This window comes from Platichthys flesus, chromosome 16 (genome assembly GCF_949316205.1).
Source record: "Platichthys flesus chromosome 16, fPlaFle2.1, whole genome shotgun sequence".
In the NCBI taxonomy this organism is placed as follows: domain Eukaryota; kingdom Metazoa; phylum Chordata; class Actinopteri; order Pleuronectiformes; family Pleuronectidae; genus Platichthys; species Platichthys flesus.
In genome coordinates this window covers 3,678,870-3,704,852 of record NC_084960.1, presented here as the reverse complement: position 1 = coordinate 3,704,852, position 25,983 = coordinate 3,678,870, and the positions used below count along the sequence as shown (strand labels likewise).

General features: G+C 44.1%; 2 protein-coding genes across 3 annotated transcripts; one reads left to right on the top strand and one right to left on the bottom strand.

Annotated features, from left to right (window-relative positions):
* The first annotated feature begins 523 nt into the window (after positions 1–523).
* Positions 524–10,051, top strand: csf2rb (colony stimulating factor 2 receptor subunit beta). The gene is made up of 15 exons (XM_062407731.1): positions 524–878; positions 2,424–2,587; positions 3,363–3,480; positions 3,571–3,746; positions 3,895–4,097; positions 4,671–4,815; positions 4,977–5,109; positions 5,189–5,343; positions 5,777–5,907; positions 6,066–6,249; positions 6,341–6,437; positions 6,672–6,738; positions 6,832–6,905; positions 6,977–7,115; positions 7,617–10,051. The coding sequence occupies exons 2-15, from the start codon at positions 2,485–2,487 to the stop codon at positions 8,001–8,003; spliced, it is 2,112 nt and encodes a 703-aa protein (XP_062263715.1). The 5' UTR covers positions 524–878; positions 2,424–2,484; the 3' UTR covers positions 8,004–10,051.
* Positions 10,052–13,471: 3,420 nt separating this feature from the next.
* Positions 13,472–23,860, bottom strand: pdgfbb (platelet-derived growth factor beta polypeptide b). Of its 2 annotated transcripts, XM_062407760.1 has the most exons (8): positions 23,030–23,860; positions 18,251–18,347; positions 17,693–17,749; positions 16,373–16,566; positions 16,081–16,263; positions 14,994–15,816; positions 14,739–14,901; positions 13,472–14,634 (listed from the first exon to the last, which is right to left on the bottom strand). In XM_062407760.1, the coding sequence occupies exons 1-7, from the start codon at positions 23,087–23,089 to the stop codon at positions 14,756–14,758; spliced, it is 1,560 nt and encodes a 519-aa protein (XP_062263744.1). In that variant the 5' UTR covers positions 23,090–23,860; the 3' UTR covers positions 13,472–14,634; positions 14,739–14,755. The 2 variants fall into 2 exon arrangements, with proteins under 2 accessions (XP_062263744.1, XP_062263745.1); XM_062407761.1 differs by lacking the exon at positions 23,030–23,860 and having other exon boundaries at positions 18,255–18,335.
* Positions 23,861–25,983: the final 2,123 nt, after the last annotated feature.

The following is a 25,983-nucleotide window of genomic DNA, read 5'->3' as shown; positions in this document are numbered from 1 at the left end:
GAAAAAACGTGATCTCAGAGGTGTGAATAAAAAATAATGAAGACGTGAGTCGGCTTCTGAGTTTGAACAATGAAGTGCAGACGAGTGCAGATGGAGTCAAAGCTCATTTTCTTTCACAAAGTCGCTTTTAATTTTGGACTTTTGTGCTTGAAGATCTGTATTTCGTTGCCTGTGTCATTTTTACAGTTAATAATAACCAGCAACACAAAACTGACAGTTTGCAGAGAGGAAATAAAACCTGTTGAAAATGTTCTTCCTCTTTTCTAAAATCTAACATTATTTACCAACAGATAAACATCATTCGAAAACTCGTATTCAACAACATTAAACTGCAGATGATCGGCTTTTGGTGCAGTAACATTTTTAAATTGATTTATTAAATATTATATAGCAACGTTAAACTGCAGATATGTAACATTAAATAATTAAAAAAAATTCAATTAAAAAAACAGCACAAACACCCTATTAAATAGATTAAACTATAATTCAAAAATTAGATACATAGGTTCACGCTAGGACATCAAATTAAACTTTGTACGCCCTAAAATATTTACTGGGACTATCTCAAAAGTAGACTGTACATTCCTGGACACATTGTTTCCGGCCGCTCTACACGACCCCCAGATCTGACCCAGGGTCTGCGCCTCCACAGTCACTTCAGAATTTACATTCTGAAGCCTACGGATGAAAAATGACTGACGGTGCAATAAAGTGACATTCGTTGTGAGTGTGGACAGAAAAGGGGAAACGGACCTCGACACAGAAGAAACTCCCACTGGCTTCTCGACAGCGTTGGCGAGGAGCCGGCTGACGAGAAGGAAGCGGTGGAGGCAGAGCGACGGACGGTCGACAGGCAGAGCTCGTTTCTTCAGGCTGTGGTAAGAGGGAGATTTAATAAATTTGTGGGTCATTGTTCACGTTTGTATTCTTTAAATTAAAAGTGTTCCACAGCTTGGAATTGTGTGTATGTTGTAGTTATCAGGATTTGTCATCGTGATTTTGGTGTTCAAAGATTTTAAATGATTCTTTTCGATTGTTCTCTCTGGCATATTAAGCCATCAGCTCTGTGGTCTTCCATAGAGCTGATGATTTAATGTGTATGACACATCGACTTCCTTTGACTCAGATGTTACATCAATTACAGTGAATTTCCATCTTTAGAGAATGCAGTCATCGTCGATTTCAGTTTCCTCAATTGCCCATGAGTTATTTCTCGGGAAATTTGTAAAAGATGTGCGAGAACCCTGAAAGATGAACGCCCCATTTCACAATATTTAACCTTTGTCCAGATTCATAGCACAATGGACTGGATTGGTCCTTGGTCCCAGCTTTCCAGTAAGTTTAATGGGGATGGATTCAGTGGTCAGGGGAAAACATCCCCTCTCTAGCGGAGGTGTTCAACCAGGACGTGGTTGCTCTTTCATAAAACACAGATTTCTTTGTGTGTTCTCGGACGCACGCTGTCATTTCGCAGACTTGTGCAGGTGTTTGGGAATATCACAGTCAGACCTGCTCGGTGTCTGCTTTCAGTTTTAATGTGGGTCGCTCACATTGTTCTGGTGGTGGTTTCCCTTCACCTCCTGTAAACAGCAGCTAAACAGCAGAAGTGGAGTTGTGCATGAGTGACCCTGAAAATCCCCCTTTGGTTCAGTGCACTCAAACAATCAGATCCCTTCTTCTACTTCTATCCTCTTTCCTCTACACCTATTTGTCTTTTCACTTTATTTCTACTTTACTCAAATACATTTTGAGAATCATCAAAGTTTTTTAGCAATTTGACAAACACAGATTTTGATTGTTAAGATAGAGGAGGAGTTTACATTCAGAACCAACACACTGCTGTTATGTGTGTTGGTGGCTTACGGACACCTCTGGGCGCAGATCACAATTTAAAGACAAGGTTGGTTGATCATAACAGAATAATTGAAAATTAGACTCACATAAAGTCATGAAAATAGAATTTGAGAGATATCCGTCTGAAACAAGAGATCACATGATACAATCATTTTGTGGTGAAACTTTGTGAAAAGGTCAAAACTCATTGTTCTGTGTTTAGTGTGTTTGAATCAACAGACTTTTGAAACTTGCTGTGTTAGTTGTGTTGGATCGTTTTGACTCCTGGTGCATTTTTAAACAATTATTTGTGAAAACTTATTTTATTTAAGGTAATTTGCGTGTGTGTGTGTGTTTGTGTGTTTTTTGTATATATATATATTTGGGGTTTGTTTATCAGGGCCAATCCAATGTGAGAGAGAGAGATAAGAAGCAGGCGGATGTGGGGTGACCACAACACTCAAAGCAGAAGTTTCTGTTTCTGCTGCAATGACTCATTTCTTCGCTAGTCTGAGTCTCTCTCTCGCTCTCTCTCTCTCTCTCTCTCTCTCTCTGTGTGTGTTTACATCCCCTCCCTCTCTCGTCCACAGACGTCTCGTTGATATGGGACTTCACTCCTCGGCCTCTTAACGCTCCCTGTCCCCAGAAACGATGCCTCTCCTCTGGGTTGTGCTGTGGTCGGCGCTCCCTCTCCTGGTTCTCCCCTCTGGTCCAGACGGCTGCAGATTCCCTGAGAGCAGCAGCTCAGCGAACGGTACGTCTCAGCAGGATCCAAGTTCAGATGCTTTGTGGGAATATTTCTGATTAAAAAACTTCATGGCTCGGATAAATCCGGATGCTTTCGGAGGCAGGAGGCACAAAACAACAGCTCTGTGAATAAAGATGGACGACACGTCTCCACGAAGCCGTAGTCTGCACGTTAATGGTGCCAGACTTAACCATCATAAACCAACCAGAAAAATATTCTCTGAACAAACAGACTTTTTAATTTGGTTAATGTCCCATCGACTTCCATGGAGGAGGTGGAGTTTATGACCAATACTGCGGCCAGCCACTAGGGTGAAATCAAGATGTTTTGGCTTCACTTTAATGCCATTCATCTTTACATACAGTCTGAGGTTTGAACATAATGGAATGTAACTAAGTTCATTTACTCAAATACTGAAAACTACTCTAAGTTATTTGCATTGCTTCTATCTACATCAGATTTCAGAGAGGAACTTATTTAAAGTTATTTTTACTACACTATGTTTATCCCATTAGTATGCTATTTATTTCCATATATAATGAAGGGAATCGTTTCTAGTTTGATTTTGATTATAAACTTATTAAATTGCCTTGAGGTATAACAAAGACAATCTATTAACACATTTACAAAAAGTGTAATTCAAACACTTTCACTTGAATGAGACTTTGAATTTATGACTTTGAAAAGTAATGGATTCTTTTTAACAGTGACCAAGACAACCCCACAGGACTGAACTCATCACCCACTTATCTAAATACCAATGTTGTCCCTCTCTGTCCAGAGTCTCCACTGCTGGAATCCTTAAGCTGCCATAACGACTACGAGTCCTTCGTCCACTGCAGATGGAGGAGACACGGAGACACGTCCCCGCAGCTTTGGTTCCAAACTGAAGACAGCAGGTAAAATCAAAACAGACGATCAGAGGGAACGAATGGTGAAAAGGATCATTGTGAGAAAAGGGGAGAGACTCAGCTGTGTGTCCTTTGCAGGAAGCTGTGTGTGCCGTACAGTCCACCGGGTCCAGATGAACCCGGGACCGTCCAGTGTAGATATGAAACCCGTGCGTTCTCCATTGGCATCAGACACACTGTCTTCTTCCTGGAGAACGAGACGCAGACTGTTTGTTCCTCTGTCCGACCCAAGCCTCTGGATCTCTCTCAGCACGGTGAGTTCACAGCCTGTCAGAGGCGGGACAAAAATAAATCAAGTGTCCGAGTAGCACATCTTAAAAGCCAATCAGATCAGTTGTTTATGATGTGAAGCTTCCATTTGAACACATGAATATAAGTGGTTCTGTGTTTTGGTTTGTACAGTGAGAGCTCGTCCACCAGAGGGTCTGTCTGCACTCGATCCAGGAGACGGAGGCCGATGGCTCAGCTGGTCCAGTCCTTACTCCCTCTCCTCCTCCTCCTCATCCTCCTCTTCCTCCTCATCCTCCTCCCCCTCCTCCTCCTCCTGGAGCAGAAATCTCAGCTACCAGCTCAGCTACAGACCAGAGCAACACGACCACTGGACTGTGAGCATTAAAAAACACATTTTTGTTTTGAAATTACAAATGTGTGTCCCTTATATTTCTGAAACCTTTGATTTCAATCGAAACGTCAAACACGAAAAGACGATTGAATTCTCTGAAACTTATGAAAACGTTGTTTATCGCCGAGATAAGAAATTACTGGTGTTACAACTTCATCAAACCTGGATACTCGGGTGGAGTCGGAGCTGCGGTGAAGAAAAATGCAGCGTCTGAAGAACAGAGCAGAAAAAGCAGAAGAAGCAGAAGAAGCAGCTTGTGAAGAGCGTTCACACATCAACGTGTGAGACCGAGCGACACGTGAAGTGACACCTGTAAAATGCTGCGTCTGTTAGTTTGCTAACAAGTGAAACAGGATTACAAACTCAAACTGTTTCTAAAAAGATGGATGACCTGACAGATCCACCAAAGTGAGGCCAAAGCATCCAAACTGCCACCTAGTGGCCGTCTGCAGCATAGCGCATAAACCCAACAAACTAAAAACATAGACAATTCGTCCTTAACCCTGAATTTATTATTTAGTAATCCAGGATTCATCCTTCTTCCCTCTCTCTGCAGACCGAGGACGTCACAAACACCAGCGTGAAACTCGACAAGACACTGTTGCTGCCCGGTCGCAGGTACGAAGCCCGGGTGAGGGCCCGGGCCAGCGTGGGCCAGTGGAGCTCCTGGAGTCCGGTGGTGACCTGGAAGACTGAGGAAGGTGAGTCACAGAAAAGACAACGTGCAAAAAACTATGAAGCGTTTCCTGCATGTGCACAAATGAACCGTGAACTTCCTGAAAAACCCACCGAAGTTTCGCTCCTTATCTCCATCACTCACATTTCTGATCTTCCCTCTCTGTGCATTTCTCTCTGGCCTCAGACCCTGGGCAGCCTCCCAGTTTGCAGTGTGTGCTGCATGGAGAGAAGGAGGTGCTGTGCAGCTGGGAGGTGAGCAGAGAGCTGGCTCCCTTCATTAGCTACCAGCTGTCCTGTCGACACCGCCACTCTGCAGAGTAAGTTCGAGTGTTGACGAGGCCGCACGGTCGAGGCCGAGCGAGGCTGTCGCTCACTCCCTCTAATCCCTGCCTGCAGGTCTGAGATCTGCTGCATGAACCCAACAGTCAGCTGGGAGGGCAGCAGCACAGCCCTGAGGTACAGCTGCTCACTGAACAGCACAGACCCTGCACATCTGCTGCTGGAGCTCCAACCGACACACACGGCCAGGAGGTTCAACGCCTACCAGCACAGTGAGTGGACACGAGACAGAGGGAGGAGAGGAGGAGAGGAGGAGAGGAGGAGAGGAGGAGAGGAGGAGAGATAACGTGACACACAGGCTGCAGGAGGACAAACAGAAGAGCTGTGGCGCCACCTCCTGTTTAAATGGCAGCACTGCATCACAGTCTGTCTATGACCGTGCATGATAAGATAAAACATCATATACAGATAGATACATATTTGTATTCATATCTATTCTATTAGATATATAAATATATTTAATATATACATTTATTAGATATTTATATCATAATTTAAAATATATATTTAAAAAAGAGCATTAAAATACAAGCATATGAATTAACACTTGTCTTAAATTGATTAAATCCAGTCTGCACTGTCTATACAGAGTTTGTTACTTTATTAGTATGACCAAAGACAACATCTAACCTCTTGGTTTCACAGTCCGTCCCAACCCACCACGGCAGCTGAGAGTGAAAGAGAAAGAGAACAAGTGGATCGTGGAATGGACTGAACCGAGCACAGCTTCCAAACTGAAACTGTTCTATCAGGTCTGCTACCACAGAGCAGATCAGGTGAGAAACCTTTAAAACTGGATTATTACTCTTCAACTGGGTAATAAATTAATGTTTCTCAAGTTTTTCTACATCGAAGGATTTCATGATTTATCATTTATAATAGAAGTGCATTAAGTTTCCCTTTAAATTAGATTTTATATCTTTTGAATCCTCAGGAATGTTCCACCCCGCTGAACCTTTCCGAGGGCTTCACGTCCCTCAGCATCCGGGGAGCGTCTCTGGCCCCGTCCCAGCTCCACCAGGTCAAAGTCAGGTCACTGGTCGTCCCCGGACATGGTTCCATGTACCAGGGGGTCCCGTCCGAATGGACCGATCCCGTAGACTGGACCTCACATGCAGGTACCACCGACACGGAGACACACACGTTTAATTTCACCTATTTATTGAATTTGAATTATAGTTATTTATTCTGTGTTGTGTTCTCTGGCAGGAGCCTGGTCCCCCACCACCTTGATATATGTTGTCATCAGTGTGTTTGCGGTCATGGTGTTCTTCGCACTCTACTGCACCATTCCAGCTTGTCAGAGGTATTTTATACATGTGTTCAGACTGTATTTGTGTTGTGTCCTTTCTCCAACACACTGAGATTACCAGAATGAACAGTCAGTGCAAACAAATACATGTAAAATAAAGTCCTGTGAAGCCACTTTGACGACAAACGTTTAACTATCCATACCGATCATTGCTTTTAATAAAGCATTGAACATTAAATTAATTGTTTCACTTTGAATAAAACTCTCTTGTACATCCTGCACCAACAGGAAGGTGGTGCTGTGGGTGGAGTCTGTTCCCTCTCCACACAAAAGTAACATCTTGTGTGAGATCAAGGTGAGACTGGTTTAATGAATCTATTTCAGTGTAATCTCTAATTCAGGTTGTTTTGGTGACGGGTGAGTCTTTGTGTGTTTTTCTGGGAGCCAGTGTGTGACCAGTTGGACGCTGCAGACCGAGGACACGTCAATCTGCAAAGTGCTACTGGACAACACATCTGAATGGTAACAGATGAGATAAGAGATGAGATGCGATACGATAGGAGACGAGACACTGACTCCTTCTCTCCCTGCAGCTCCTCACATGCTTCCCTGGTGCCGATCACCACAGTTGATGAAAAGCTGCTGGAGGCGGACGAGGGTTTCTGGAACTGCGACGACTTGTCCAGTCCTGCTGAGAAGATGAGCTTCAGTGGACCGTACATCTTCTGCAAGGTCAGCAGCTCACCAGGCTCATCTCTCAGGCTTCAACTTAAAACAGCAGAAAAAGGAGAAGACAAGAGGAAACCTAATTTAACAGAATCTTTATATCAATACCAAAAAGTGCTGAAAAGTGCTGACTCACAGTTTTGTGATTTAGATGAGAACCTTTCCTTCTTAATAAGAAACTCCCCATCTCATTTGACACTTTGGTTTGTATGAATTAAATAAAAAATTTAATAATAATAATAATAATACTTACTTTATTTATATAGGACTTTAACCAAGTGGAGAGGGTTATATATTGGAATATGAGCAGAGAAAAACATTTTACAATATACGACGAGATGGTTTATATTATTAAATAAATAAGGTATAAATGAATAAATAAATAAACATGTTACTTAAATTTATCACATATTGATTTGCTGCTAGGAAGAAAACCATGCTTTATAGCAGTTAACAATTTTGCAAATGATGAAGTGATTTTCAAACTGCCCTGTGTCTTTCTGACAGAGGTCAGAGCCCGACCACAAGTCAGAAGAGGACGAGTGTTTGGAGAAAGAAGACAGGACCTCATCAGAGGACTCTCCCCCCCCTGCGATATTCAACCAGAGCGCAGACGGCTACGTGTCTCTACCGCACCGCAGTGTCTCCAGGTCCACACAGGACCTGGTGTCTAACAGCGTTGTCAACACAAACACACACAGGCAGGACAGCGTGGAGCAGGACCCACAGAGGGCAGGTACCACGCCGGGGTCAGAGAAGCCTGACCTCAGCGAGGCCCCCAGCAGGGAGCCACCTCCGGCCTACACCCCTGGACCTTTTGCCCCCTGGCCTCAAGGTGGCAGCATACAGGCCTCGGGGTACTGTCACCTCCCACAGCACACATGTGCAAAGTGACCTGCAACACGTCAGAGCAGCACGTGAAGAAGAAGCCATCAGGCCTTAACCTGCAGATAAGAACAATTCATCAAGCTGCGGTTTCCTCTGTTGTTAAAGGATTTTAACTTCCAATGTGAAACAAACAGAATCACATGTGTTAAGGATTGGGCTGTTACACATTAGGGAGTATTTATTTAGATTTGTGTTACTCTGACCTGAGATCAGAGTGTTCAACCAATGGGGGGCAGTAGTGAGCTGAACCGGTAATTAATGGGTTTGACTTCAGTGTGAAACACAAACTAACTTCATACAGAGGTCAGGATAAAATAACAGGATCATGTTAAAGCTCGTCATTTTCACTGGGACTGGGTTTTGAGATTCTAATTTCCATTTTACTATTTATTTTCCAGATTTTTCGCTCATGTGAAGTTACAGTTAAGATCTGTGTTGAAGTGTCATATGTTTTATTAGTTCCTCAAACGTCATGTCTGTGTCACAGCTTAGATAAGAAGCTAAACTGAATGTTTACTGTACAGAATATGCCTGTTTGCACAAAGCTGAATTTAGACCTTGTTTTCAATGTAAATGTACATATGTGTAATTTCTGCCCTTGTGTGTTTTCAGTAACAAACTGAGGCCTGCAGAGATATTTAACATTTTAACGCTGGACTGAAAACATTAGTTAAAGCCACTCTAAAGTTAGGAGACTTTCCTTTTGGACCCTTTGAGGAGATATCTGATGTGTTTGGTACTTTTCCTGGACCGTGTCATTTCTTTGTGGATCTTTTCTCAAACCTCTTTTTGTGTTTGCAGACTTCAGCCTTATTGTCTATGTTACATTTGGTGAACATGGCTTTCTTTGGAAGCCATGTTCTCCGAAAGGTAAGCCAAAGGGCCTTGAACGCCCCCCTGGTGGCTGCCTGCAGCATTGCTCATAAACCCTGCTTTTCCATGTTAGTTGATGGGACATGGACCAAAGTAAAAAGTCAATGTACGCGTCAAATACGTTTATCTCATGGATCGTTTCTGTAATTCGCTAAGTTTGGTTTTAATTAGTTATTTTATGCTCTAAAAATGGGGTGAAAGTTCATGATTGACAACTGAGACTGACTCAGGATTGGTCAAACACACACCATATTTGGTGTGCAGGCATGTATGAGACTGCACTGCAACATTACTGTAAAACCTTTTTATATCAGAAGGGTATTGTGGCGGGATGACGCAGAACTCTTTCTTGTCTCTGCAGCGAGAACACAATGCTGGAATTCCAGGCATGCTGATATTGACTTCCTGTGTTCTCAGCCCATCGCTAGGTACAGCTTCCTGTCTGATGAGGCTGAGGAGACGTCCGACTCACACACCGTCGGAGTCACGATGCCCGCGAAGGCGCACATTTTTTGGCGTTGACTACAGTTCTGGAACATGAAAGTGATCTGATGGGTTTTCACGGGTTTGTCCAGATCTTCAAAAACATGTCAAATTCCCCAGTTTCACATCCAGCATCAGGGAGAGTTGGTTCCCTGAAGGAGGTCGGTGCTTCGGACAGATTCACATCGATCCTGATCAGTGAAAAGGAAAGGACAAAGGTTGTTTGTGGACGGACGCAGCAGGGTTAGTGTGTATGTGTCTGATATCCGGGTGGATGTGTGGTCATCTGTGTACAGCGTGTCCCTGTCCGCTCTCGTACATAAAAAACAGGAAAATAAAAGCTCTGGAAGGTGTAGGGAGTGTGCGGAGCCACACGGATGCTTGTGTAACCTCCTGTTCAAAGGCCTCCTGTTTCCTCAGCACTGTCCAGCAGGGAATCCAGGCCTCACTCCAACACACAGTCACCTCACAGACTTTTCGTCTGAGGCTGTCGGGACAGTTATGAGCTTTTTGTCAGGGTTACATCAAACTGTCTTGTTTGGTTTGTTCTTCCTCTTTTTAAAAAGTTTTCGTTTCTTTTAAAGTTCTGTATTTCTTATGACTTTCTGGTCAAGTCAGAATATGCCCACATATGTCTATGCATATGTTTTACACTTGGTGTCTTCATCATGAGTTTAAATAAATGATGCTTATCTTTGCTTCTTGCTGTGCTGGTGTGTGGCTCCCCTCCCACTGAGCATTGAGATGAAATGAAATGAGAGAATAGAAGTTAAACAGGCTTTTAGTTAAGTAAGTAACACTAAACCTGCTCCTGTTCTGCATGGATGCACATTCCCAGAGGTCCCCCACATGTTTAGATGCCTGGTTGCACACACTCACACACACACACACTCACACACACACCCTCTTCCACCACTTAGGGGGGCATTGCATTCATTAATTCCCCTGAGACTTCAACCTTTAGCAAATCGACTTCACTCTTTGCTCCAACCCTGACACCAGCTCTATTTACAAATGTGAGGCTAGAGATTTGTCAGAAACATCCTCAAGGTTTTAAATTTCCTGTTTTCCTTCTTAACATGAGTATTGCTGGCACACTTTTGGGACTGCAACACTATGAATGTGTTCCAGGAAGGACAGTGTGAAAGTTTGGACAGTTATGTTTTCCTCTGTGGTCCGAGAAATACCAAAAATAGCAGAAAGCGTATTAAATTATAATTTCTCTCCCATCATGCATTGGAGGAAAATCACAAATCTTTTGCAGGATTAACAAAGAGATACAGATCAAAGTTTACTTTTCAAGATCTGGGGAATTTGCAGACCAGATATGAATAAGCAGAACATGAAATTGCAAATAACAAAGGTTTTCTCACATACGTCTTCCTGCAGCAGCTGCAGGTTCAGTTCCAAACTTTGCTACGTGTCTCTCTCCCTATTTCACACCTGCACTGTCCTCTCATGGCTTTGAGGTCCAAAATTATCTTTTAAAGAAGGATCAGAAAAACTATGGTAAATATTTAAAAAGCACTTTTATCGGCTACTCAAAGCACTTATCAGTAAAATCCACATTTGCCTATTCACATGCACACACGTTCATACAGCGCGTTCATTGAGGTGCAGCATCTAACCCGAGGAGACTTCATTGTGCAGACTGGAAGATCCGGGGATCAAACCAGTGACGCTCTGATTATTTGACCCATGTTTCCTGCCAAAGCCCAAATAAATATAGAGTTCTTCAGCTGACTGTTGCCTCCCTGCTCCATCCCTCAGCCTTCATGACCGTGGAAAAGATCACAGATTAATCTCAGTAACAGAATTTGATTGGACGTAACTAATGTTAATGGTTGGGTCAGGGTTTTGCTTCGAGTTTGGTGCGTGTTCGATTGCCCCAGTGGTCGTTTGCTGGTTGGGGACCAGTGTTGTTGGGAGCCAACAAGCCGTATCGTTCTTTAAGGTCAGTCAGTCAGCTGTGAACCGCCCCGTGTCTTTAGTCACAGCCCCTGGTCCCTCACAGACACTCCCACACCGTCATGGTGGTTGACCCCTGGGTGTTTGAATGAGCGCAAGCTTGCCGGTGCGCGTGTGTATGTGTGTGTGTGTGTGTGTGTGTTTTTTTCACAGACAACAATCCTCCAGGAGCGCATCTCTTCCCCATTCTTGTCTGAAGTCCGCGGGGGTTGGGGAACCTGCTCGAACACCCACGGAAGAAACAGGGATCCCACCTCGATGCTGAATTTGGAGATAGTCTGCTGTTTAGAAGTAGGACGTCTGTGTGAGATTGACAGTAGGACAACGGGAAGTCATTCAAAGAAACCCTGAACAAACATGGAGTGTAAGGAGTCACACGCAGGGGGACTGGAAGGAGCCAGACATTAAAACTAAATTAACCCTGAAAACAAAGATCAAGGCCCATTAAACCCCCCCAAAAAAGGATCTACACAATGGTTTGAACGTTGGGAGCATTAGCATCTCTCGGTCTTCAGAGTCAGGCCTCATATGATTCCATTTAGAGAGAGGAGCAGGCGACTTGTTGGCTGGATCATTAGCAGACACAGCTATGTGGCAGGCTGCTGAGCCGGGGCTTTTTTTGCAGCCAAGAGTCGAGTGGGTAAATGTGAAAAACAAACCGCACAGAGAGAGAGAGAGAGAGTGCTGGAGTTCACCTACAGGACACAACCCCTCCACACACCCCCCCACCCCAGCTCCCCATCCCTGCTATTTCTTTTCTGTCTCTATTGTCGGATGGAACAAACCTCACTGCACATCACCGACGTCTAACACTCAATACGAGGCGATGAAATCAGAGGAGTCAATATGATGATGTCTCTGGAGAGCTGAAGATGCACCGAGCGGAAAGAACACGGCAAACAGGACGAGGGAATTCATCCACCTGAGTTCACGAGGCGGCGAGAAGGAGTTCATGAAGTCGGATCCATCCCACTGTCCTGGAAGAGTTTGGTGTTTAAAAGATAAGCCTTGAATTATGAGATATAAACTAGAAGAGCACTCAGCAAAGCATTTACCTTGCAATGTTAAGGAAAGTTTTTTAAATATCTTGGATCTGCCACCTGATCCAGATCCAAACTCAAATGTTAAAGGTTCTTTCCCGACTGAACCCCAAACCTTCCCTGATACGTGACAAAGAAAAAGTTGCAGATTGAGAATAAAGCTCAGAACATTGCTGTGACTCACTGAGCCACAACACTGGCCATTAGACAGTTACAGCCATTTAATGGTTTGCACTGGTGTTGATGCTTCTGTTCATCAGGTGTATGAGGAACACACTCACTAAAACACATCCTGGGGACCTGCTGACAGCAAGAAGAACGGCTTTGCTTTTCTGTATTTGAACAACATGAAAAAGTACATACATACAGTGCATAGGGTGAATGAATGAAGCGTCCACTTTACTTTGGTGAATGCACAGTTTTGGGTTTTCACACTCACGACCACACAGGAAGCTTCGGTGGACGTTCAAATTCAACATCTCGTGGATGCGGGAAAAAACACAAACTGGCCTTTGGTCTTCAAACCCACTTTGTTTCATTTGTCTGTTGTTCACCTTTCAAAATAAAATATTGGTCTTTAAGAAGAAAAGTTTTCAATTTTAGAAAAAAATGTTAAAAGATATAAAAAACACAAAACCAAGTAGATTTAAGCACATTAGCTTCTTATACCCATATGAAAAAAATTGCATTAGATGGCAAAGTTATCACAAACATTACTTTTTTCCATCGTATCTCCAAACAAAACAGACAAAATCAGTAACAGTTGTGAATCAACAAAGGACATACAAGCCATGTTTTTCAATAACTTAATGTTTGGCTGAAAAGTGATTATCGGACACCAGTGTGCTTCAGACAGAATTATAAAACAACAATACCTGCAATGGTTCGGCCTTTTTCTGTCCTCCTAGTGGAAATACTTACACACTCTGCCTAAAAATGAAATCTCAAAAACACTGTGTGCTCGAGTAATACAACAGCTACAAGAGCGGTTCAATAAAAAAAGTGTTAAAGATGGCTGTTTCTTTTTCTCCCAGAGTTACAAAAGAATGAGAATATTTGTTTCTAGTGCTGCAGGAATGAGCCTGGAAATCACCCCCCCCCCCCCCCCCCCCCCCAGAGGTCAAGCAGAAGCTAACAAGTGGCTAAATGAGAAGAGCAAGGTCATGGGGACAATTAACATCATTCAGACGAACTCTTCTAACCTACACCGCAGCCGGCCATTAGAGGGCGATCAAGGCTGTTTGGCTTCACTTTCGGGGGAACTGTCATGTCCTCCATCTTACTACACAGTCTATGTGTTAGACGTCTCTCTATCGAAGAGAGAAACAGATGTTGTAAATGCTTCAATACACACATGTACACAACAACACATGCACACACTTGTTTCGACAGGTTCAACACTGCATGGTACTGGGAGTTTTTCTTCATTGTTTCTGATGGAAACACCCAAACATCGTGAAATGAGGCTCGACGACAATTTGTTTGCAGTATTTCTACAACGTTAATCCACAAATAAATAAGAATCCTAGCACAGGGTCAGGCCTCAGGAGGGACGCCATCCCCTCCGGCTCCTATAGCACCTCAATCTTCTCTCCTTTCACCCGTGATGAGATTTGGAAACACCGGACGGTTTCGTTTTTTGGATCTCGAATCACAGCTGTGTAATTCCAGTGTTTGCAGTGAGTTAAATATAATTAAATATGGTTAAGAACAGAGCATCACTGTTTTTTAATGAGCTAATAAATGATATCAGGCCTCATCTCCCCAACACGTCAACACTGAGTCCGACCCATGGGATCACACGTGGAGATACTGGTGATTTCAGTCAGCATTAGTTTGTCATTGCAGTCCATTGAAGGATTGTCCCCATACGTTACAAGAGTTTTGTCCCTTTTGACGCACAGACTCAGCTTTGTCCATCCATAAGTGCAGTTTCTCTCTTTTGATATCAAGACAGGTTCCAAGCAGAGTTCTGAAATCGCACTTTTATCCACAGCGTCTCAGTCGTCCAGGTTCTCCGACCTCGGGCGCCACCGGCCGTCGTAGAGCCAAAAGTGTTCTCTTCAAGAAGAAACCTTTTGTTTATATTCCACGTTCCTCTGACTCCATCCAGGCGTACTTACAGGTTGACCGGTCAGTCATTAGTAGTGTTACGGAGGAGACCTCACAGGACGAGCAGGTTACTGAATGAAGGAATAAATACTTAAATGAAGGGAGTCGCTCTGCGTCACCTCTGGATTATCCACAAAATACACCAAGTTCACACTGTGTTCCTGGGGGGGGAGGGGGGGGGGGAATACAGGAAACAAATGTAAAGCGCTTTGTCTTTCAATTATTTCCATTTCAGTGTTATTTCATTCATGTGCTGTCAACTCACCTGGGTTTACTGTAGTTCTACATTAGCATCGCTCTCATAGCTGCCTTGCTGATGCGTTTGCGATTCTTCCTCATCCTCCTCTTCGTGTGGTTGGGACGAGCTGGAGGTCTGGGGCCCGCTGGAGCTGAGGGCTGTCGTGTGGTGGTCGTAGGCGTTGTCGTCTCTGTGAGAATCAAATGTACATGTTTTAGAGGACACATATTTAAAACAGAAAGAGAAATTAAATAGAAAAATAAAAGAGAAATGTTTCATTACCTGGTTTCTGTGTCGTTGTTTGCAGATGATGCTGATGTTTACCACTCGGGTGATGGCGACTGTCTGTCCCCTTTTCTCTCTGCCTCTCCTCCTCCTCTCGCCCCATCTGCTGCTGTCTCAGGATCTCCTTCTCCTGGTCCAACCTCCTGTGGAGGAGGAGAAGCTCTTTCCTCTCCTCCTCCAGTTTTGCCTCTTCAATCTGCAATATCCTCTCTTCCTCCGGAGTGTCGTTGTCTCTCCGCCTCGCCAGCTCTCGAGGCTCCGGATTTGGTTCCTTCGTCGGCCGCAGTCTGTTCCCACGTCTCTCGCTATTGGTTTCCTCCGTCGGGCTGAGTTTGACTCGCGGATTTTCAGTAACAGGTTGTGAGACACCTCCCCTGTGATTCTTTGTAAATTTGGATTTGTCGTCTTGCAGTAATGGGACTTGTGTTTGTGTTCCTTTGTCTCTGCTCCCGTTTCTCTCATTGACTTTTCCCTCAGTGCTGTCGAGCAGTGACCTACTCCCACCTTCTACCGACTTGTTCTTTACCTCAACACCAACGTTATCCACTGAGGAAACTGTCGTGTTGCCGTCCATGTTCTCCTGGTTCTCGTCTGTCCCGTGGAGCCTGCTGGAGTTATGAGTCCAGCGTGGAACCAAGAGAACCTCCTCTCCAGCGGACCGAGACGTGTCGTCCCCAGCCAGACTGTAGCCTTCCCCAGGCTGAGTGAAGGTGTCTCCTCTGGGGCTCCAGTGCTGCTCCAGCAGCTCCTCCAGACGGGCCCTCTGGTTCTGCTTCAGCTCATCCCACTGATGCAGCTCATCCTTGGACTGAGTCTTAGCCTGTGACAATAAGATTCAAGGAAATGGAATTCAGGTACATTTAGAGAACATATATTGCTGAGTCTGTGAACTTTGGTGGAACTTGATTGAAGTTAAGGGGACTTGGCGGACGTTTACATTCTAGTTATATAATGTTAACAAATGAGAATCACTCAACTCTTCTTTCAAAGGAAAATCTTCTCTGTGTTTTAATGTGAGGCAGATTTCAGACGTGCTAAAGACGTGTTGAGATGTATTGAGACTTTCTTAGTGTTAGCTCTGTACCTGTCCGTGTTCTTGGCTGAGTGTCTGGTTCCGATGTTGGTGGCTGTGTTGCCTGCGTGATGATTTCTTCCTGGGCGCTGGGGCTCGAGGCACCGGCTGACACCGGCACTCCACATGATCCACCACGGACACCACCACTTTAGTGTAAGTGGGTCTTTTACTAATGTATTCAATCTTCATCACCTGCAGGAGGAGGAAGAGGGGCAATTAGCAGTATAATAAGAAAAACAGCTCTTTTCTATGAGTGATTTGACATTGATGTAAATGAATCTTTGTGCATGTGGTCGTCTACCTGCAGGTATCTGGTGTGTGTGACCACAGGGACGCAGTGCAGGCTCTTGGTGTTGCAGCAGCCGGAGCAGCGCTGCACCTCGACGCAGGGCGGCCATAACATGAAGTTAGCATTGCTACGATCCAACATGGCCCTGGTGACCTCCACCACCTCTGTGCGGACTTTACACAGAGCCTGCTGGGCCGGCTGGGCATCTGAGGGACCCAATCAGAGGATTGTGCATAAGTATGACGGGCGGTACTTGTGTATTAGTTTTCAAAACAAACTGTTTACAGATTATTAAGAACTACCTGCCTGTCGTGTACGTGTTTGTTAAACCAATAAGTAAAAGACAACAATTAAATTCCTCTTGATAATCGAAACCCTCCAGAGCTGCTGAGAAAGTGTTTCACAAACCTGAGAAGCTTAATTACTTTCAAAGCCATTAAACATTCTCTCTCCGAGTCCCTGAGTGCACGTTTATTTATGGGATGGTGCAACGTGCGCTCTGATCACTGAGGCTCGGTTTAGTGTCTGTGACTCAAATACATCCATCGTGCATCAGAAGCACAAGCTGCAATACAGCCTGATCTCTCTCTCTCTCTCTCTCTCTCTCTCTCTCTCTCTCTCTCTCTCTCTCTCTCTCTCTCTCTCTCTCTCTCTCTCTCTCTCTCTCTCTCTCTCTCTCTCTCTCTCTCTCTCTCTCTCTCTCTCTCTCTCTCTATTATTATAAGTAGTAGTAGAATTAATAACAATCATAAAATCATAAAATCACTATTATTAATCCCATTATAACAAGCAATCTGTCAGAGCTTAAATACACAGCTGTTCCTGGTCTCTTTCCTCTCCCCCTCTCTTTCTTCTCTCCCCCTTTCCACCCACCCACCTCTCCTCTCTCTCCCCCATTTCTCTCCATTCACCGCAGCCGGTCGAGGCAGATGTCCGCCCACACTGAAATCTGCTACAGGTTTCAATTGAATGTTAAAGAGAAGCTAGCTTTAATGGCAAGGATTTCACCGTGACACACAAAAAAAATGACACACTTGTCACATTAATCAACTCTGAGGAAGGCTGCCCTCCATTAATGAGGATAGAGTGTGTGGAGGAAAATCAGGAATCCTCTGTGTCTTCACTTCCACTTTCTACTCATCCAATTCTTGGGATGAACAAACAATTCATCTGAACAGACTCAGCCACGATCAGGAGGATCATTTATTATGTTAAACAAAGCAATAGCAGCGTCTCTCTCCTTCATGATGTTCAATTAACACTGTGAGCAGAACAAGACTGGTAAATAAGTGTGGAGGGACAAATAGGAAGGGGGGGGGGGGTTCGGCTCACCAAGGCTCCTTGGTAGTCTGTGACCTCCGCTGACTGCAGAGGTCCCGTCCTCCTCATCTGAGACAATTAGACAAACACAGCATTTAAGTAAACACGGTCACATAATGTGCACTTAAACTATCAATCTGGGCACGTGTGGTTTATTTTATTTCAAGGCCTTTAGCGCCTCCTGCATGTGTGGAGAGGGGGGAACAAAAGCTACCAGAAGAAGGATTCGTGCTGGTGGAAGTTGCAAATGTTTGTGTGTATGAGAGAATGTTTCTTTAACATCTTTTATCATTTTCACTGATTTCTCAGAGAATGATTCTTGGATCTTGATGAAAGTAACCAGCTTGTTTAGAGAACTGATGTTTATGAGTGTGTGTACTTTGGTTCAGATCCAAATTTAAATCTGGATCTTGTGAATTAAAATGTGGTTTGATAGGGGACAGTTCAGTTGGGCCTGGGCGGAGTTATCTCTGCTGAGTCTTCTCTGCTTTATTTACTGAGTTGTTTCATTGGTGCATTTAATGATTAGTCGGTGTTTGATCAGTAGTAGTAGGACGCTGGGATCTTTACCTACGGAGTCAGAGAGCAGCAGCAGCTGGAGGTCCTCTATGGACGAGATGGGGCTGTTTCTAACCAGCTCCACCAGGGCTGCAGGCAGAGGCTCCCCCTGAAACACAGACATGCATCAATATACAAGAGAGCAGAGCAATAACATGGTGTACGTCATCATGATGGGAAAAGATGAAAAGGAAGATATCACATATTGTTTAGACACGTCTTCAGGAGTGGATGTGACAAAACCTGGAATCTAAACATAAATGCACATTGTTTCTGCATTCAGCTCATAGTGACTGATCTTATTGCCAAACTGAGTTTTATGGTGTAGAGGCCCATATATCATCATATATAATAATGATATATATATATTTGATGCTAGGTTCCTCAGGTACTTTGTGTTGAAAACTACAAAAAGCCAACACAATCTTAACTTTATCCTCGAACAAGCTGCTTCTAACAGAATATTTCCACATCACCACAACAACAAAACCAAGCAACAGCTCCACATTGTCTTTCTGTGGACTGAATGTGGGTTTAGAGCCCCCCCCCCCACACCACCCCCCCCCACCACCACCACCACCACCACCCCACCCCACCCCCAGCATTACTGGGCTGGAGAGAGAGAGCTGGGGGGGACAGGCGTATTAACCGGAGCCGACACACAATGGTCACTAAGAGCAGGGTGAATGACTATTGGCGTTGTGTCTTCTCATCTGCTAACATTTAGGGGTCAAAGGAGCCAGGAAGGAGTCAGGAAGTGGGGGAAGGAGTGATACGGAGCGGAGGAGAGAGGAGAGGTGCATCTGAGAAAGAGGAGGGAATAATGGATGAATGAGGGACGGGCTGAAGAGGACGAGGATCAGACGTGGGCCGACACGCTTCCTCACCGGGACTTTAATGCGGTCGATGTGCTTGATTTGCTTTTGAGAAGAAGCGGTGAAGTCGAGCTCCAGGGAGCGACGTCGTGCTCCAGCCAACGCAAAAAATATAATCTAACAATTAACGTGTGTCAGCACTCGGGAAATACACAATGAGAAAAAACAAAACTGTATTTCAGTTCAGGGCATTGTACGATTCTATTGAGGAAGAATACCGACAGGAAGTGAGGTTTGGCCAAAGGAAGCAGCCATCCATGCATGAACGTGTATTCTCACCCGGCCCATACTGTACGCCTCCGACTTTCCCCCATTGTTGCTCGGCTTTCCATAGACTCCAACCATCCAGCGGGGAAATGCCTGCTGCATTACACCTACATCTCTGCTGCAGAGCCCTCCATGCCCCTGAGGAGTCATCATGATTATTTCCTCCCCGCGCCAACGTGGCCAACCTGCCCGGCTAATTGTGTCTGACGTTAATTATAGGATGTGTGCTTTTGTTCACGCCGGTGCCTGCTGTCAGGACGATTTGTGTCTAAGCAGGAAATATTAACTAAACACTTTGTTTCCGATAAACAAAACAGATGTAAACAGATTCAAACTGCACACACGGAAGATGTAAACACACAGGGATGATGTTCAGTGTGCGACTATGAGCTTTTACACATTCAATATATGAAACAAAGATGTTTACTGTTATTGAGAACTTTACTGAGACTAGACTGCAACTAATGGTTCTCATTTAATAATAATAATGATTACAAATATCAACTTTATTTGAATAATAACTTTGTGCTTCGAAATCTAAAGATATTCAGTTAAATTACCAATTAGACAAAGAAAACCAGCAAATATTCACAACTGAGCAGATGAAATGATAAAATCCCCCTTAGAATCAGCTGATGATCAAAATAGATTTTTCTTTCACTCGTATAATTATTTCAGCACAAAAAACTGTCAGAGGTGGATAATTGTCAAGTCTTTCTTTCGTAAGGGCGTTAAACTCACAACCTCGGCCACTTGTGGGTCTCTCTATCACAACAATAAAAGAAGACTGTAGTTGGATGATGTCTTGCAGCAGCATGGGATCAAGGGAGTCTATGAAAATCATTAAAGTTATATTTGTGTTACGCAGCAAATGACAAAGAAGAATAGTGATCGTCACGAAAAACAAATAATGATAATAAAAGGCGACCAAAATGAAAAGTTGTTAGATAGATTTTGGGTCATGTACATGCAAAAGTCAATCTAATAGATTTTAGACATTTTGATGAAGAATCACCACCAACTACATCTTTAAACTGTAAATGCAAAGTGAGTCTGATGCTTCTCCTCAGTCTCATCACTCGGCTGCATCTGGAGCAGACAGCCTGATTCCTGCTGATGAGGCAGAGACAGCTGTTCCATTAGGTAACATGATGTTGTGTGGATCTACTTTAACACTGAGGACTTTCTGCTGACCCACTTTCTTGCAACCTGCACCCGACACACAACTGCTCCCTGTGACGTCCGATATTTTTTTTGGGTTGGATATTTTACATGTTCCCGATAAGTTCTGACACAATCCAGAATCCCTCATCTGGAGCAGCCGCACGTGCCCTGCAGGCCGGTCGGACACGCTGAGGAATGCCAGGCAGCGGCTGCAGCGGGCAGGGGAGGAGAGGGAACGTCTAATCGTACACAATTAGGGGGTCGAGTTTGCTGCCGGCGCAGCAGCAGCAGTAGCCACAGCACATGTGCGAGTCTCTGGATCTATGCCTGCACGTGCACAATACTGCAGTGTGGGAATAAATGTGACTCTAATTAATCGTCATAATTTATCTCTGAGCTGGAGAGGAGCCTCACGCATGATTAGCAAAAAGTAAATGTGTGGATTCCTCTTTGGTGCTGCCTCTGAACCGGAGAAGTGTTTCATATACAAATATACTTTTAAATGATCCCTCCCTCTCATGACTAGATGTGGCAGCAGCATTCTCTCATGCTTTCTTTAGGGACGTGATTGTACCAACAGACTTCCTGGTTGTAACTTTAAAATTAGACACGGGGGGGAATTCCTGCTCGTATACCTCAAAGCCTTCGTAACGCTCTCCGCCTCTAAAACACAACTTTTGAGTTTTCTTCTTTTCTACAGAAGCCGTAAAAATGAAAATACAGGTTGAAGACAGGAATTTAAAGTCATCCATCACAAAATCTACACGTTATGTGAAGTGCTCAGGGAGATGGTAGGTTTCAGACGGTGAGTTCTCCGCTGTGAAGTGAATGAAAGGAGGAGTCCAACCACTTCTACCAGAAGGTACTCCGTCCTCAGGCCAAACCACAGCCGCCACATCTGATGTGTCCAATAGTCCACTTCTCCCTGTGTTGACCTGTTAACTGTGTGTTTGGTTTTCTGACTCACGGACACTGGTGTCTCATCGTAGAGATGACCTGCCAGGGTCAGAAATGCAGATTCAAAGATATAAGATAAGAATCTGATCATGAGCAGCTGAACTCACTTCTACAGACTGAATTTCAGCAGCAGCGAGGATGTGAAGTTTATAAAAAACGGATTCACACCGGATCTGATTTTATCTCCTCGACTCTGACCCTGGCAGCATCAAGCTTCACTTGACCTCGAGCAGACCCTGGGTTAAGTTGTGTCTTCCTGTTTGACCTCAGCAGACAATCTGACTCTGCCTCAGTGCCTCCACATGTTAATACTGATTGTTCACTTGAACTTGTGTGCATCGTCTGCATGGAAATACAGAAAATCAGCCATAGACGTGAGATACACTGAGCACGATGAATATTCAGCTCCGCATCTCCACCGTCAGCCCACAGCTCCACTGCAGGAGGCCTTCCCAGTTCCCCAGCTTCAGGGAACATGTGGCCTCCTATAGCGTGATGCAGCAGTCTGATGCCGCTAAACCACCGATTCACCGCCTCGTTCGGCATCTGCAGCCATGAACGCACCAATCATGGCTGCCTCCATTTCCTGTGGCTCAGCATCACACCGACAGAGAGGGACCTCCGGATGTGCCTGCCCCTGGGCATCCACTCCCAACACCAGTTAGTTAATGGGAAGAATAACAGTTGTTTTCAGCTGAGGATCCCGACACTGGACTTTATTATGAGAGTAAAGACTGAAGCAGGTGCACGAGGCCTGGAACTCCGAAGTTATAAAAACTACATGGGTTTGATAAATGTTATATAAACAGAGATTGATGACTTTGTGCCACCATCTCTATTTGTTTACTTTGTTTATTTGATGTTGTTAGATAGATAGATAGATAGATAGATGGATGGATAGATAGATAGATAGATAGATAGATAGATAGATAGATAGATAGATAGATAGATAGATAGATAGATAGATAGATAGATAGATAGATAGATAGATAGATAGATTGAAAGATAGATAGATAGATAGATAGATAGATACATAGTTAGATAGATAGATAGATAGATAAATAGTTAGATAGATAGATAGATAGATAGATAGATAGATAGATAGATAGATAGATAGATAGATAGATAGAAAAGGTTGACTTGACCATATATAAAAACAGAACCATTTTAAAAATAGAAAGATAAATGGAATGATGGATGGATTCTTCATTCACCCCCTTCGGGAGATGCTGGTCTCCAGTAGCTCAAAAATAAATGCTCAATAATTACACCATTATTAAAATTACAGTTAATCTAAAAACTTTAATAATAACATCAAATGCATAATTCTGTATTGGTGATGTTATTCTCAGGAAATAGCAGCTTCAATGTTCTTAAGTCGTTATAAAATTTAACTTAAATAGTAAAAGTTTATGCTGGAGTAAATGTCTCTGTAAAACCTGACTCGGTTCAGTTCACGTTTTACTGGGACTTCTGTGGAGACGCACCAGTGAGAGTTGCTGGTGCAGTGATTGGATGAAAGACTCACCTCGGCCACTCCGAACCGCAGACACGCCGCCAGCAACACGAGCTGTACCCACGCGCTCATCCTGCTGCCCAGCCTCGAGCCTTTCTGACGGACCGGGCATTTATGGAGGCGCGAGAGTCTCCCTGTCCTCTGCACTGCGCGCGCCTTTACGCGTGGATCGCGTCCACCGGGCCGGAGGTGTTCGAGGCACGAGGAGGAGAAGCTCGGGTCAGAGGCACCTCACGTGTGGGAGACTTTTAAAAAAAACTAACTTTTTTTTCTCTCCGACGTGCACCTTGCGCCAAAAGTGTGCGCTCCGGGCTACAGGCGCAACTCGAGAGAAAGAAATTCAGCAAAGGGAAGATTCACGCACATTTCTACGCGAGAGAGGGTCCAGGATTCACAAAGGAAACCCCACCGTCCAGGGAGATGCGTGAAGTGCGTGAAATTGAGATTATTCCAATGATTGCTCTCAAACGGACTCGGTTAAAATCCAGTTTGTGGTGCGTCCTCAAAGTGCAGCTGAAATAACGTGGCAGGTCTGGAGAGTAGTTTGCGCTCCTCTTCTTCCAAGGAGCCTTATCACTGAGCTGCGCGCTGTGTGGCTCGGTGCGCCTCAGCCCTGGAGCCGCCTGATTACACAGCGGCCGCAGTGCTGCTGCTGCTGATGATGATGATGATGATGATGGTGGAGGAGGAGGAGGAGGTGGAGGAGGTTTTCGCTTTCTCTCTCGCTCTCTCTAGCGCCCCCTGCCTGTGGTTGGTGATGCTTTACGCAGACACACCCGCTTCCTGAGACTGAGCCAAGTCCTGGGAGAGCTGGTGTTTTCATCTCCTGTCGATCTGACTCTTGCTTCTGCCTCATGATTGAAATGATCCAAGAACTCTGAGGGTGTAAGAATAAAAAGTTAGTGTCAGTGTTCAGTGAGATGAAATGCACTTCTTAACTTGAAGGCAATTTGTAGGTAAACTGCTTTAAATGTACTCTCTTACTTTAATTCAATTAGTGTTAGTGCATGAAGGCAAAATACGAAATATAAGGAAGTAATATGATTACATAGACTAGCATAGAATAAATTAAATACAAATACAACTTGCTTTAATGTGGATATAACAAACTCAAGTACACAAAGGTAATTTAATCTGATTGGTTGTTTTTTCAGTGCTGAACATTTGTGGGTTTATAAGACATAGAAAGTAAAGTTGCAGCATTCTGTCAACTGTTTATTAAAAATCTAAATGATGCCAAAATAACATCTGCTATAACAAACCTTCCCTTGAACTCAGGTCATCCAACCAAATCAAAACATCATGTTGTAATAAACAAGTCAGTAAAATAAACTGAATTAATAATCCGGTGATCTAATGTTTGAAACAGGCCATTTTCTGCACAGTGACAACTTTTAAAAAGATTGAGATCGCTGTTTATGAGCACAACCATCTAACACCGTTAATGTCAAGGTCAAATAATTCACATTAACGATATTTATGAAGTGTAAGAAACACGTATGAATAAACCCAGAGCTCTATATTCGGCCCATTGCATAAGAGGCCTTTATGCAGCGACTGTTGCTGGAGAGGTCGGGGGGGGGGGGGGGGGGGATAGCTGCCATGCCAACTGACTCCTCTTATTACCTCAGCATCACCGCGAGCGACGCCCACGGGAAACAAAAGGTGTTTCTAAATATCACTGGTTGGGGGGGATGTTCTCAGACTCCTGACCTTTGGCTCTCACCCGTGTTTGGGGAACATTTTTAAAACAATGCCCGACGGTGACTCTGCATCTGCAAACTCAGACGACCCCCCCAGGGCCCCAGTACAACCAGGTGACTCAGTGACATGATGTCTCATGACAGGGGGAGAGAGCGAGGACGTGTTCATCCTGGAGCATGAATCTGAGAACTGAGGCGCAGAGAAGAACTCAAATATTGGAATAAACTCTGTTATCATTATTATTATTATTACACAATGGTTTGTGGATTGATATTCCACAATTCTTCACACAGCCCTGTACCGAAGCTATGAAGGATGTCCCCTTGTTCTTTTCTCTTCCAGTTCAATCATGGCCCCCCTGAATAATAGGACACCATTGTTTTTCTAACAAGAGTCAATGGCGGAAACTGCCGGAGCTATGGAGCTATATTTACACTGTGTTTCATTTTCGCACGTTTCAGCCAAGGCCACTGGTTCTGACTGGGACCTGGGACACTGGTGTGAAGTCAGAAAACACTGGTGAAGCCAAGTGGAATTAATCATTATGCCCAAACCTTTAGATGTAGATGTAGAAAAAATATATACTTTTATTCTATTATAGCAAATGCATGTAATTTGTGTGAATTACTTTGTTTTTCAAAGGGAGTGAATAAACTAGACTTGTGATAAATAAAGAGTTTAAAGAAGATTTAAGAAAGTAACAACAAAAAGTTGTCACACTTTACTGAGTGTGTTATTTTATGTCTGTACACGTTAAAACATATTTTATTTCATGCTCCGGCTGTGGCTCCCAAAAACATGAGTGTTTGGTTTCTAAGGAGAAAGTGGAAAGAAGGAGGAGGAGGAGGAGGAGGAGGAGGAGGAGGAGGAGGGGGAGCAGGAGGAGGAGGAGGAGAAGGAGGAGGGGGAGCAGGTTCTTGACTAGAGGTAGGGATTTTCCCAGCAGGACCTGCATTCATATCACACTGTATCGGACTTTCTCTCTCACACACCTGCAACTGCAGCATCTCACCACAAGTCCACTGACAACCATCATCTCTGCAGAAGCAACAACTTAATAAGAAACATTCATAAAAATACTACACATGCACCTGTGTGTGTCTGTGTGTGTGTGTATGCTGGTGTCCCTATAACATAAATCATTCAATTTAAAGACATATTTTAATATCAGGTTATGATTGGGGTTAAAGTTCAGTTAAGTGTAAGTACAGTCACTATGGTTAAGGTTAGAGTAAGTCTCCAGGAAGTCCATGTAAATCGAT

What these genes read in the sequence shown, in the direction of transcription:
- pdgfbb (XM_062407760.1), bottom strand. Translation starts at nt 23,089, where the DNA reads ATGAGCGCGTGGGTACAGCTCGTGTTGCTGGCGGCGTGTCTGCGGTTC. An exon ending in GCTGCTCTCTGACTCCGTAG is followed by an intron (nt 17,750 to 18,250) that starts GTAAAGATCCCA and finishes TAATTGTCTCAG; the next exon opens with ATGAGGAGGACGGGACCTCT. An exon ending in CAGACTACCAAGGAGCCTTG is followed by an intron (nt 16,567 to 17,692) that starts GTGAGCCGAACC and finishes TGGGTCCCTCAG; the next exon opens with ATGCCCAGCCGGCCCAGCAG.
- csf2rb (XM_062407731.1), top strand. Translation starts at nt 2,485, where the DNA reads ATGCCTCTCCTCTGGGTTGTGCTGTGGTCGGCGCTCCCTCTCCTGGTT. An exon ending in CGACACCGCCACTCTGCAGA is followed by an intron (nt 5,110 to 5,188) that starts GTAAGTTCGAGT and finishes CCCTGCCTGCAG; the next exon opens with GTCTGAGATCTGCTGCATGA. An exon ending in AGACTGGACCTCACATGCAG is followed by an intron (nt 6,250 to 6,340) that starts GTACCACCGACA and finishes GTTCTCTGGCAG; the next exon opens with GAGCCTGGTCCCCCACCACC.